General features: G+C 47.8%; 1 protein-coding gene and 1 pseudogene across 2 annotated transcripts in view; one reads left to right on the top strand and one right to left on the bottom strand.

The window, feature by feature from the left end:
• The window catches only part of DHRS7B (dehydrogenase/reductase 7B), a 62,394-nt gene extending 51,426 nt beyond the window's left edge, over window positions 1-10,968 (top strand). For both annotated transcript variants that reach the window (XM_049636849.1, XM_049636850.1), the window contains exons 4-7: window positions 2,738-2,954; window positions 3,584-3,676; window positions 6,888-7,040; window positions 9,753-10,968. In XM_049636849.1, coding sequence (XP_049492806.1) covers window positions 2,738-2,954; window positions 3,584-3,676; window positions 6,888-7,040; window positions 9,753-9,958 — 669 coding nt within the window. In that variant the 3' untranslated portion in view covers window positions 9,959-10,968. The remainder of the gene's footprint in view (window positions 1-2,737; window positions 2,955-3,583; window positions 3,677-6,887; window positions 7,041-9,752) is intronic.
• Window positions 604-1,560, bottom strand: LOC125926933 (60S ribosomal protein L31-like; annotated as a pseudogene).
• Window positions 10,969-13,212: the final 2,244 nt, after the last annotated feature.

The raw sequence follows: 13,212 nt of genomic DNA, 5'->3' as shown, positions 1-13,212 counted from the left end.
CAGATTAATAATAGTTTTTAAACACATTTGTGTTTTAAATTATGTAGAAAGTAAAAAGTGGAGTTACAAACCAAAATTACAATAATACTAGCTTTCATAATTGCCCCTGCATTTACTCTCCTGGAGATCTTTATTTCTTCATATAGTTTTGGATTTTACTGTTCAGCTTTCTTTTATTTCAAACCTGAAGGACTCCCTTTAGCATTTCTTGCAGAGCAGGTCTAGTGGTAACTAACTCCCTCAGCTTTTGTTCATCTGGGAATCTTAATTTCTCCCTCATTTTTGAAGGATAGTTGTGCCCGATACAGAATTCTTGGTTGACAGTTTTTTTCTTTCAGCCCTTTTAATATATCAATCCACTGTCTTCTGGCCTCCAACGTTTCTGATTAGAAATCAGCTGATTATTGTATTGAGAATTGCTTTTATGTGAGTAGTTCTCTCTTGCTGTTTTCAGGATTCTGTTTTTGTCTTTTGACAGTTTGATTATAATGTTTCAAGTGGGCCTCTGAATTTATCTAACTCGATGTTGAGCTTCTCTGATGTGTAGATTCATGTCTTTCATGAAGTTCAGAAAGTTTTCAGCAATTCTTTTTTTTCCCAGTTTTATACCTTTATTTGACAATCAGCAATTAGTTCTCATCTACATTAATGGTCTGTGGATTATTGGAAGTGGTGACAGATACATAGGTGACCGACATATAGAGCTTGTTTGGTGAATTTTCATCCTCATTATGTTTTCTGAACAACCAACCGCACATGGTTATTCATGTATGGAACATTTCTTATTCCCTTGGCCCAGATAGCGTTGTTGAGCCTGGTGTCAGTGTGCACATCTGGAGTTCCCATCTCCTTCATGGCAAATTTCTGGATCTCTTTGAGTGTCCAAGGGGCTTTTTGAAACCCACTTTATGCATGTGCTTGTGAATATTGATGATGTGTTCTCTGGTCCCTACCTCATTGATGAGAGAACGGCCCTTCTCGCCACCCTTCTTTGAGGGAGCCATTCTGCCAAGCCCCTCAGCAATTATTCTTCAAATATTCTATCTTTCCCTTTCTCTCTCTTTTCTCCTTCTCAGATTTACACAGTGTGTTTATTGGTCCACTTGATGGCATCCTAACGATCCCTTAGGTCCTGTTTACTTTTCCTTTTTCTTTTTTTCTTATTCTCAGAGTCAGTGATTTCAGATGTCCTCTCTTCAGTTTCACTGATTCTCTCTTCTCTGTGCTCAAATCTGCTTTTGAACTTGTAGGGTATTTTCCATTTTTGTCATTGTACTTTTGAGCTCCAGAATTTTTTTTTATAATTTGTTTCTTTAATGATATTCTCATTTTGTTTATACATCAATTTTCTGACTTTTTCCATGTCTTCCTTTAGCACTTTGAGGATCTTTTAAGACATTTGCTTTAAAATCTATGTCTAGGAAGTCCATTGTCTAGGCTTCCTCAGGTGTGTTTTCTGGGGATTTATTTATATTTTTGAATATCAGAATAATAAGTGTAACTCCTTTAAATCTATTGGAAACTATTTTAGCTAGTAGTGGTTAAAATAATGCAACTTGCATCCATACTGCGCCTCAGTGATCAGAGCAGCAATCCACCGTCAGAACGCAATCCTGATTTTTGGAGACAAGGTCCTCATTGCCTACCTTGGCATCCTCAAGCTGCACCAGAGATGTGGGTAGCCTTTCCTACAGCGGCCTGCCACAGGGATGGGGGTGGGGAATGGAAAGCTACCACCAAGCTGATGGCTAGAATTGACTCAGATTATCCATAACTTGCCAGCCAAGCACTGCCCCGGAAGCTGCAAGCATCAGATAGACTACAGAGTTCCAAAATTGTCATATCAGAGAGTTTCTGCTAGTACAGCGTCCAGGGGGAAAGACAGACTCCTAGAACTTCCTACTGTGCCATCTTCTCTCATTTCATACCCCCACTCCTTCTGCCTCTTGTTAAACTCACTTCCATTGGGAAGTCCTGTAAGTTAGACAGCTCAGTTTTTCATTTCTCTGACATCCCGTTCTTTTTTTTTTTTTTTTTAATTTTTTTTTTTTTTAACGTTTTTTATTTATTTTTGGGACAGAGAGAGACAGAGCATGAACGGGGGAGGGGCAGAGAGAGAGGGAGACACAGAATCGGAAACAGGCTCCAGGCTCCGAGCCATCAGCCCAGAGCCTGACGCGGGGCTCGAACTCACGGACCGCGAGATCGTGACCTGGCTAAAGTCGGACGCTTAACCGACTGCGCCACCCAGGCGCCCCTGACATCCCGTTCTTTACAATTAGAGAATCTGTCTGTCTTCCTCACTAGACAGTTTGCTTCTAGAAGACAGGAACCATGTTTGTCTTGCTTTTTGCCCTGTCCCCAGTGCCCGGCACAAAGAAGATATATTAACAACAACAACAAAAATGTTTCATGAACAAATGAATGAAAGTGGCTTAACCCGAGAAGAATAGAGCCTCTGTTGAGATGTAATGGTACCGGAGAGCACCATGCTGGCACAGGGCAGCAAGGGGAGTCTGGCTCTAGTAGTCATTTTCAGTTCAGGGGACAGGTTGCCCAGGTCATGCGTGAGCACCACAGGCAAGATCCTTCAGGCCACATTTCTTTGGAAGACAGGTGCTAGAGCCTGAGCATGTCATGCCCAGCGGGCTACTCCCCACCCTCTGAAAAGCAGGGACATGTGGTTCACATGCCTGTCACTCTGAAGATGCCTTCGGTTTCTGTCATATTTGACCAGGTGCAGACACACAAGCCTTACACGGTGGCCTTTGACCTTGCGGACCCTGGGGCCATAGTTGCAGCAACAGCCGAGATCCTGCAGTGCTTCGGCTACGTGGATGTGCTCATCAACAATGCTGGCATCAGCTACCGAGGCGCCATTGTGGACACTACCCCAGACGTGGACAAGAAAGTCATGGAGACAAACTACTTTGGCCCAGTTGCTCTAACGAAAGGTAACAGTCCTGAAGTAAAAGAAAAAGGAGCACTGCTATGTTGACGTTCTTTTCACTTTACTTGGTTCCTTTTTAGCTAAATGTTGCCCGTCTCCATCTATTTTACCCTGGAATGGGTGTTGTCATTAGAGCTTGGGTGTTTGTTTTCTCCAGGCTTTCACTTGGATTTTCTTTATCTGCTTTATAGCCTTAAATCAAGATGTTCTCCCCAGTGACAGCTTTATTTATACAGCATTGTCCCCCCCCCCCCATTTCCTCTTCATGGTGTTTGCAAACCCATACAAAGTGGGGATATTTTTATGTCCAGCCATGGGTATCACTCAAGGGTAGAGGCTCTGCCTAGAAAAGGTGACTGAGCTGACTGACTGTTCCTGGTGATTAGGCTTCTGCCTGCCTCCCTCCTTGCTTCCTTCCCAGTCCTCCACTGGCCTCCTCCCTCCTGTTGGCAGTCTGCTGGGCACAGGGGACCTGAGAGTCCCAAGGAAGCGTGGTGCTCCCCATTGAGAAGCCTTCCCTGTTCACCTCCCTGGCTCTGACTACATACAATAAGCAAGCTCGCCTCCTGTCAGCGTTAGCTGTGGTGACCAGAAGAGAAGTCCTGCCCTAAAGCCTCTGCTCTCTTTCTTCAGCACTCCTGCCCTCCATGATCAAAAGGCGACAAGGCCATATTGTTGCGATCAGCAGCATCCAGGGCAAAATCAGCATTCCTTTCCGATCAGCATGTGAGTACTTCCTAGTCTCTCTCCCCTATGCTTTTCCCTAATGTTTTCTCGTGATTATAAAAATAACACACTTAGTGTCGCTGGGCAGACACTCAATACAGAGTGTGGGAGGGAATTGATCAGAATGTGCTCTGAGCAGGCCGGGCTTCAGATGGCAGCTCCACTCCTTACCCACCCCCCTCTCCCCCGAGTGACCTCGTGCGAGTGTCCTCGCCGCACCCCCAGTCTGCATCTGCAGAAGGGAGACAGGGCCAGACCCAGGCCAGAGGAGCCTCCGGGAAGACTGAGTTCCTCTCTGAGCACTGGGGGAGAAGCGCCCGAGCGGTGCCGGGCCGAGGGCCGTGCGCGCTAGCCACCATCTCATTGTCGGTCTGCACCGTCCTCACGGGCACTTCCGCTGGGTCACTTTGTGGCACGTGCCTCCAAACTTTTCTCACGTGAGCAAACACATGGTAGCGTACAAACACGGAATCACATTGTACATACTGTTTTGTGGCTTGCTAATCAATTCCACCAGACGATATAGTAGTAATGCCTCGGGTAGATACGACGTGAGCTGTTGAGCCATCTTCCTGGACGCGTGAGGATCACGTGCCCTCAGTTCTTGACCGGTACCGATGATGTGCTACCCAGAACCTCCTTGAATACTTACATCTCTGGGCACTCGTGGGAGGGTTTCAGTAAGATAAATTCCCAAAAGTGGAAGTATTAAATAGGACCAGGAAATTAACCCTGCCAAACTGACTTCCGGTTGGCACACTCACCTCCACGTACGAGTGACTGGGCCAGAGTTCTGAGATATCATTTCACTCCGCTGTCTACCGCCCCGTTGTACCGGCAAACAGACGGAGCCTGGTTCTGTTTTGCTGAAAGATTTCAAAGGTGGTTTCACGGACCGCCCGGGGAACTCCTTCCTTTGCTCTGCCCTGTGCAGTCAGTGCTGACGTCACCTGTTCTCACCTCCGAGTGCGGGCCTCCGCCTGGCGCAGCTGCGCGCTGGGCAGCGAAAGGAGGGAGGGCAGAGCCGGCTCAGCACTTTGCAAGGGCCGTACCAGACATCCGGCCGGACGCTATCTGAACCGGAGCTGTGACAAAGACATCTTCTTTCTCTCCAGATACAAACCCCTGCTTTGCCTGTGGTTCTAGTCGCGTGTCCTTAGGCAAGTAACTTAAAGTCCCTGACCCTCTGTCTCCTTGCTTGTGAAGAGACTGACGGTTACCGCACACACTTCACAAGGCTGTGTTAAAGATAAGAGGAGACACCTGGAGACCAAGAGTCCTTTGTGAACTGTGGGGTTCTCCATCCATAGTTGTTTCCGAGGTTGTTATTTCCCTGCTCACCAGCATTCCATTTTGACTCCCGGCAGCACAGGACAGCTCTCTAAGACAGCTCTAATGGTTCAGGAAGAAATATAATCACAAATGATAAAACAAATGAGGTGAAATGTTAATAATAGATAAATCAGGGTAAAGGATATATTCTTTGTACTAAATTACTTTCAAACTTTACTTTGACTTAATCTCCCTGAATTTTGTTCTCCACTTGGCCTGTGGCTGCAGTAGGTCCCGCAGAGTTGGTCTGGGTGCTTTATGACGAGCAGACTGAGTGTGGCGGTGTGCCTGGGCATGTTAGCTAGCCCTGGTGAGCAGCAGTCTTCTTGACTATAAAATGGGAGAGCGGCCTTACCCGCTTCCCACCGCTGGTGGGATGATCTAGGTGGCCTGTTGAGCCCCGTGCCCTGCAGGTCGGAGGGGCTCACTAGTGACAGCCGTGGTGATGGTGATAAGTCAGCCTGGCTGAGGACCTACGGCCTGGGACTCTGTGAGAGTAGTCATCAGGGTGCAGCCTTCTATTTGGGGACCCCCCCCCCAGGGTGACTCTTCTCAATCCTTGGGCCTGGGCTGCACCCCTGGGATCACAGCTGACAAGAGCAGCTCTCTCCACCCACCTACCCGCAAACTCCTCGTCCAGCCCCCAGCAGCTCGGCCCACACCAAAGGCGCTGGCCTGAGAAAGGCACCACAGGGAGGGCCGACGCTGGACTCTCTCACGTGCCTTGCCGGGACACTTCCTTGCTTTTTCCCTTCCTGCCATTTCGGCTGATGGATGCCCCTTTCCCATGGCTAAGCTACTTAGAACTCTGAATTGGAGGAAACTGATTTTCAGTGGAGATGCTGTGTGTTTCCCAAGAATGTCATTGTCGGGTCACTGTTGTCCCCCCTCAGAGCACCTTTCACCACACTGTGGAGCCGTGGCCGACAAGCTGCCGTGGCTCGACTTCTCCCAAGTGGAGCAGGATCGATGGCTCTTCCAGATGAAGCCACTTCATGGAAGTTTATCAAACAAAATACATAAGAAAGCTAAGCATGGATTTTATACACACACTCCCGTGCATGCAAGGATGCTCACTGGCAGCTCTGTTCAGTGACGAGACCTGGAGACAAGCCCGGAAGTTCCAACCCCTGAAGTCTGGTGGCCCATGGAGAGCATGGTGGGCCTGCACGGGTGCCACAGAGGCTATATGGTCTGTATCACCAGGGGGAAAAAGCTACTGGCAGGAATAATATAAACAGTAGAGCTCACTTCTGTTAAAAAAAAAATTAAGTGTAAAATCACATATATGTACATAGAGTATCTAAAAAGTAAATACTGAGAAACCATTAGCATAGGTTATCTCTGGAGAATGGAATTGGAAGACAGAAGGAAGACTTTGACTCTTATATCCTCTGTCCCACTTAAATGTTTCACTCATTAGACATTAAGTTGTGATATATATATATATATATGTTTTAACTCTTAATGTTAGAATAATTTCAGACTTAAAAGTTGCAGGAACAGTACAAGGAACTCCCGTGTCGCCTTCATGTAGATTCCCCAGTTGTTAACATCTGACCATATTTGCTTTATCATATTCTGTGTGTGTTGTGTGTATATATGCATGTATGTGTGTATATATGATTTATAATTTTTTTCCTGAATCATTTGAAAGAGGGTGAGGAATATGATGCTCCTTTACTCCTACACAGCAGGGTATTTCCTAAGAACAGGTATACACTGCACTTCCCTAAGTCAGGAAAGGAACACGGCTGTAATACTGTAATCTTAAATTGTAATATCAGTTTTTAAGTAAAAGCGAATGAATGGGAACGAATATGTGGGCCTGTCTCAGGCCCTCGCCCTCACCTGCATCTCTGGCCACAAACCTTTGCAGATGCGGCCTCCAAACATGCAACCCAGGCATTCTTTGACTGTCTTCGTGCCGAGATGGAACAGTATGAGATCGAGGTGACTGTCATCAGCCCTGGCTACATCCACACCAACCTCTCTGTAAATGCTGTCACTGCTGATGGGTCCAAATATGGAGGTGAGGCCCTAGTTTCTCTTTTCTTCCGTGAAAAGCTGTCGGCTGGCGATAGCGAGATGTGCTTCTCTCACCTGATGATTCTTTGATTCTTTTTCATTTGGAATGTAATTTTTTTAAGTTTATTTATTTGAGAGAGACAGAAAGAGAGAGAGGGAGGGAGGAAGGGAGAGAGAGAGAGAGAGAGAGAGAGAGAGAGAGAGAGGGAGGATGAGTGGGGGAGGGGCAGAGAGAGAGAATCCATGCTGTCAGCACAGAGCCCAATGTGGGGCTCCATGCCACGAACCATGAGATCATGACCTGAACCTAAACCAAGAGTGGGGCACTTAACTTCCTGAACCACCCAGGGTGCCCCTGGAATATAATTTAAAAAAACCTTTTTTAAAAATGTTTACTTACTTTTGAGAGAGAGAGAGAGAGAGAGAGAGACAAAGTGTGAGCAGGGTAGGGACAGAGAGAGGGAGGCACAGAATCTGAAGCAGGCTCCAGGCCCTGAACTATCAGAAGGATGGAGGGCTCGAACTCAGGAACCGCAAGATCATGACCTGAGCCAAAGTCGGATGCTTAACTGATGGAGCCACCCAGGCGCCCCTGGAATATAATTTTTAAAACTAAAAAACTTGATGTATGGGTGTTGGTTATATATACTGTTGAATAATGGTCATTTACCACGAGCCATCCTTAGCCTGAGCATCACCATTGCAGCTGTTGGAACAGGGTCCCTGTTGGCCAGGACTCAGTCCTTAAAGGACTTTGAGGGCCAAGCTGAAATGCTGCCAGACTTTCCGCTAACCCATCCTCAGTGAATTAAAGTAAAATCAAAGTGGATTAATCGCATGGAAAGTATGGGTTGCTTGCCCCAAAAGATTCCCCACTCAGTGTGCTTGAGAAATGACTGATTTCAGGATACTCAAAGGAAAGAGCACAGTCTTCTGGGGTGACGCTGGGTGTCCCGGTCTCAGATCTCCCATCTTGCTTCAGCCAAAGATGTGGTGAGCTGACCTGCAGTCACCACTAGTGGGCTGAATGGCCCGGCCCCAGCGTGCAGGCTCAGGCCAGCCTCCCAGGTCAGGTGACCCATGCACGCTATTGCCCTGGGAACTGAGTTTGCTTTCCCACACTTGCGTGGGGCCTGCCTCCCTCTTAAGTACTGACCTGCCTGTCCTGCCTCCCTGGATGTGACCTTTTGGGCCTATGCTATGGTGTTCACCAGGGGCCTCCTGTTCCTGCACCCCACCTCGGCCAGACCTGAACTGCACATGCCCTGGATAGGCGCTCACTCAGCAAGTCAGCAGAAACCATATAGAGGCATAGAGCTAGAGAGGTTCATACTTATTTATACCTAGAAGAATCTCTTTTTTTTTAAGTGTTTATTTTTGAGAGAGAGAGAGAGAGAGAGAGAGAGCAAGCAGGGGAGGGACAGAGAGAGAGGGAGACAGAGGACCGGAAGTGGGCTCCACAGTGACAGCCCAGAGCCCAGTCCAGTGCTTGAACTTGTGAACTGCGAGATCATGACCTGAGCCAAAGTTGCCCCTAGAAGAATCTTTTCCAACTGAGCCACCCAGGAACCCCTAGAGGAATGTTTTTTTTCTTTTTAATGTAAAGCTCTTTTCCTTTTTTTTTTTTTTCCAGTTTATTTATTTATTCTGAGAGAGAGTGTGTGTGTGCGTGCGCACATGAGCAGGGGAAGGTCAGAGGGAGAAGAGGACAGAGGATCCTAAGCGGGCTCCAAGCTGACAGACAGCAGAGAGCCTGATGCAGGGCTCAAACTCACGAACCGTGAGATCACGATCTAAGCAAAGTCAGATGCTTAAGCCACTGAGCCACCCGGGTGCCCCTAGAAGAATCTTTTTAAAAAAATTCCCTCTATGGCCTTTAAAAAGAAGCAACTATCAGAAATCAATTCTGTGTTGACAAAAACCCAACGAGAACAGATATCGGTGAGGAGGCTCATGCGGTTTGGACAACTTACAAATAGTTTCAAATGGTCTGCGCTAGTGGCCTCTCCTCTCTGGCTGCCAACTGGTTCTGCTTGGTCGGCAACATTGTCACATCACTAGGAAAGAAGGAATATCAGTTGGCGTCAACCAGCCTAACACCTCCTAACCTCCCTGAGCTGCCTCTGACACCGAAAACGAACCAAGGATTTCTTCCTGTTCCTTACCGGTCACCACATGATGTGGGGAACTGGGACGTCTCTTCCTGACCCACCTCACTCTCAGTCTGGCCAGCTTGTCATGCACATGAGGGGTCATAGTCTCCTCCTATCACCTGTCTGGCAGACCTCAGGCCAAGCTACCCCAGACAAATCAGTGCTGCAACACCCTTAGTTGTGCGTTCCGGTAGACAACAGTTCCCAAGGTCGGGAATCGGTGTGTGTGTGATTGCTCTTTGAGACCCCATCTGGGCTGGCCTTTGGCCTGTGTCATGAGCCACCAGTTGTAAGCACTTACAAGGTCACCCATCTACCTCGTTTCCACATCTCACCCACAGTCCCCTTTCCCCCCTCACACACACTGAGCTGCTGACGGCTTCCTCATTTCTTTGGAGTACGGAATAGTCAGGGATGGTGGCAAACCCCTTGCCTCCTGACAGACTGTGGCAAGGGCCCCATGATGGGAAATTCAGCCGACATCGGTTCATGTCAGCTCAAGTCCTGCGGAGAGAGACTTCTGCTTCTAAGTTCATGTGTTTCTTTGGTTTTGTTTATTTTAGTTATGGACAAGACCACAGCCCAAGGCCGAAGCCCCGTGGAGGTGGCCCGAGATGTTCTGGCTGCGGTGGGGAAGAAAAAGAAAGATGTGATCCTGGCCGACCTCCTGCCTTCCTTGGCCATTTATCTGCGAACTCTGGCTCCTGGGCTCTTCTTCAGCCTCATGGCCTCCAGGGCCAGAAAGGAGCGGAAATCCAAGAACTCCTAGTCGCGCGTCCGAGGTGGGATAGGGAAGCAGCACCTGCCTGGGTACAGGTGCTGGACAAGGGACAGCTGTGTTTGTTGAGACTTTACTGGATGTTTGTCTTACGAGTGGGAAAGATGGAACATACACACACTTGTCCTGAACTGAAGATCCCTGGCTAGGCCTCTGCTAATAGAATGAAAACCAAAAAGGCAACAACCTTCTTCCCAGGGATGAGGGGTAAACCTTACGGAACAAATGTGGAGCTCATTTTAAAGTAAGGACCTGAAATAAATGAATGAGCAGTCAGAGGTGTAGTCCTCAAGGGCTGGAAAAACTATGCCTCCTTTGAATTCCAGCCTCCGCCAGCTCCTAGAAAGTGTTTCAGCCTTGAAAACAGAAGACATCCTGACATCACCTGACCCAGTTCTCATATTTGACTTATCTGGACCACGTGCCTAATTGTTTTGGCAGAGGCACCTGTAGCACTCAAGGGAGAAGGCTGTCGTAAGAAGCCATCATCCGTATCCATTTTCAGGGCTCTACAGTCCATCATCCAACATGACCAATGGGCTAATACGCCTTCTGTCTTCCAGCATAACCCAAGTGATGCCGGCTTTAGTTCCTAAAAGGAATTCCCTGTTTCCCCTGTAAACTCTCACCTCAAGCCCCGTAGACCAGGCCCCACTCCAAGCAGAAGACGAATTTATTAAGGAAACAGGCAAAAGGGAGAGGAAAACCCCACATGGTCCCGTGTATCCTCTAGGAAAGAAGACTCAGAAGCCTGGTCAGGTGGGGAGAGATTGTAAAGCAGCATCTGGTCCCTGGTGAGAGCAGTCATTTGCTAGCTGTGCCTGTTGGATGCCTGCTTCCACCTTTTTGATTTCTTAAAAATACATGGTTGAGGTTCAATGAGTGAATCAACTTCATATTGAAAGTTTAGGATGAAACTTTTCCTATTATTGAGGCTGAAAGTGGAAATTGTGGGTGTATTGTATGACTTTCCCAACTTGGAATAAAAATCTTGCATATCACACCGGCACCTCGCACTGTGTCCCAACTCTGGTCCTATGGAGCTTGTGTTTTAAAAGCTATCCCTGAAATAAAAATGGCCAAAGCCACAGCCTGTGGTTAGTGTTTGAGGCCGTCAAGTTTCCTGAGAGCAGGAGCATGAAGAGTGGGGCATTAGATCTGGTGATCTTCCCCAGCTCCCACCATGGGCCTGAACATTCCAAGGGCCCCTGGTTGAAATGTGGATATAGACATATGGGTTGGCTCTTCATCTTCCAAATAAACCATCTACTTCCCTCCAGACATGGAACAGAGAGACCTTACTGTTCACATCAGGGTTCTTAGAGCCAGGGAAGAGCTGGACCCAAGACAGCAGTAGCAGCCACTCTAAAGCCTAGCGTGACATTGAGTTAAATGGCCAAGGGCACAGCAGGTGCTCAGGAAAAGGCAGTGACAAAGAAAGCTTTTCCTCTAAATGGGAATGAGAGAACATCTCTCCTTGGACACTTGTTGATGGGCACTTTCAACAGGGCCCGTATCCAAGTGCTGCCCTTTTCTCTCCGATAAACAAAACGGGCAGCACCTGGAGGCCGATGCGATCTCCTGCCCTCAAAAGAACACACGTTTAGCAGCCACACGGTCTGTCATCAAAAGACGTCAAACGCACTGTTGAGGCGGTTGCTTTGGGGGCCACTGTGACAGTGGCTGGGAGCCCCCCAAGCCCTGACTGGGGTGCAGGTGGCACGCAGAACTTGGAGCAGACGTGCAGGGTCTCAACCTAGATACAACACTTGAGCCAGATCCCAAACCACTGGATGTGTCTTTACCGTACATTCTTGAAGACTCAACCAACTCACTTGCTAAAACTTACTTTAGAAACCTTATATTCTACCGTATGAATAGTGAATAATGTAATACAAACAACCATTAAATTTAGCTGGATCTGGCTGTCTGCCAAAGGCTGAGGCCCAGCTGCCCTTGAGGAGGTCGGCAAGGTCAGAGAGGTACTGAAGATCGGCTCGCACCGCAGCACATGCTCTCTCCGGCCTTGGAAACTACGCAGAGGACTAAAAGGGCAAGCGATTCAGGGTTCTTCAAAAGTCCGTGTGGCACGTCAAGCCATGTTGGGGGGCCTCTGGAGTTGGGCGCGGCTCCCCGGAGACAGCACTGCCTGGTAAAGGCGGGGCTTGCTGTCTCCACTGGGATGGCGGCCGCAGGACCAGGACCCCAACTTGGCATCTCTTTTTAAAAATGTTTTAAAAATGTAGATCCTAGTTACTTAACACATAGTGTGCTAATGATTTCAGGAATAGAATCTAGTGGCTCATCACTTACATAGAACACCTGGTCCTCCTCCCAGCAAGTGCCCTTAGTGCCCATCGCTCATTTAGCCCATCTCCCCACCCAACACCCGAGAGCAACCCTCAGTTTGTTCTCTGTATTTAAGAGTCTCTTATGGTTTGTCTCCCTCTCTGTTTTTTATATTATTTTTTCTTCCCTCCCCTTATGTTCATTTGTTTTTTATCTTAAATTCCACATGTGAGTGAAATCATGATTGGAATACATTTATTCCATTGAATGTATATACCACCTCTTCTTTATCCATTCACCAGGCAGTGGACATTGGGCTCTTTCTGTACTTTGGCTACTGTCAATAGTGCTGCTACAAACATTGGGGTGCATGTGCCCCTTCGAATCAGCACTCCTGTGTCCTTTAGATAAATTCCTAATAGTGTAATTGCTGGGTCGCAGGGTAGTTCTATTTTCAGTTTTTGGAGGAACCTCCATACTGTTTTCCACAGTGGCTGCACCAGTTTGCATTCCCACCAGCAGTGCAAAAGGGTTCCTCTCTATCTGCACCAACATCTGTTGTCGCCTGAGTTGTTCATCGTGGCCATTTGGCAGGTGTGAGGTATTATCTCACTGTGGTTTTGATTTGTGTTTCCCTGATAATGTCACTCTTGCTTTCAGATCGGTGTCTGAATACGAACATCTGCCGCCTGGGGTGGTGGCGGTGCTGTTCCAGTTTCTCCCTTCTGTCCTCAAAGCTTTGTTCTCCTCTCTCTCTTTCATCCTGGGATTCTGGGTATGGTTGAAAAGCTCAGTTCTGGATTGCTTCTGCCTGCAGATGAAGTTCAAAGGCACTTTCCACTTTGCTCTTCAGGTCTCCTGGTGTTTCACTGGTCCGAGGGCAGAAGCAGGCGCGCCTGTGTTTCGTGCCCAAATCAGAGCATGGAAAGTACAACCAAGTGAGTTTCCAGATGGCA

This window comes from Panthera uncia, chromosome E1, assembly GCF_023721935.1.
Source record: "Panthera uncia isolate 11264 chromosome E1, Puncia_PCG_1.0, whole genome shotgun sequence".
Classification (NCBI taxonomy): Eukaryota; Metazoa; Chordata; class Mammalia; order Carnivora; family Felidae; genus Panthera; species Panthera uncia.
The sequence above is the reverse complement of the archived record's forward strand: the minus strand, read 5'-3'. Positions and strand labels throughout refer to the sequence as shown.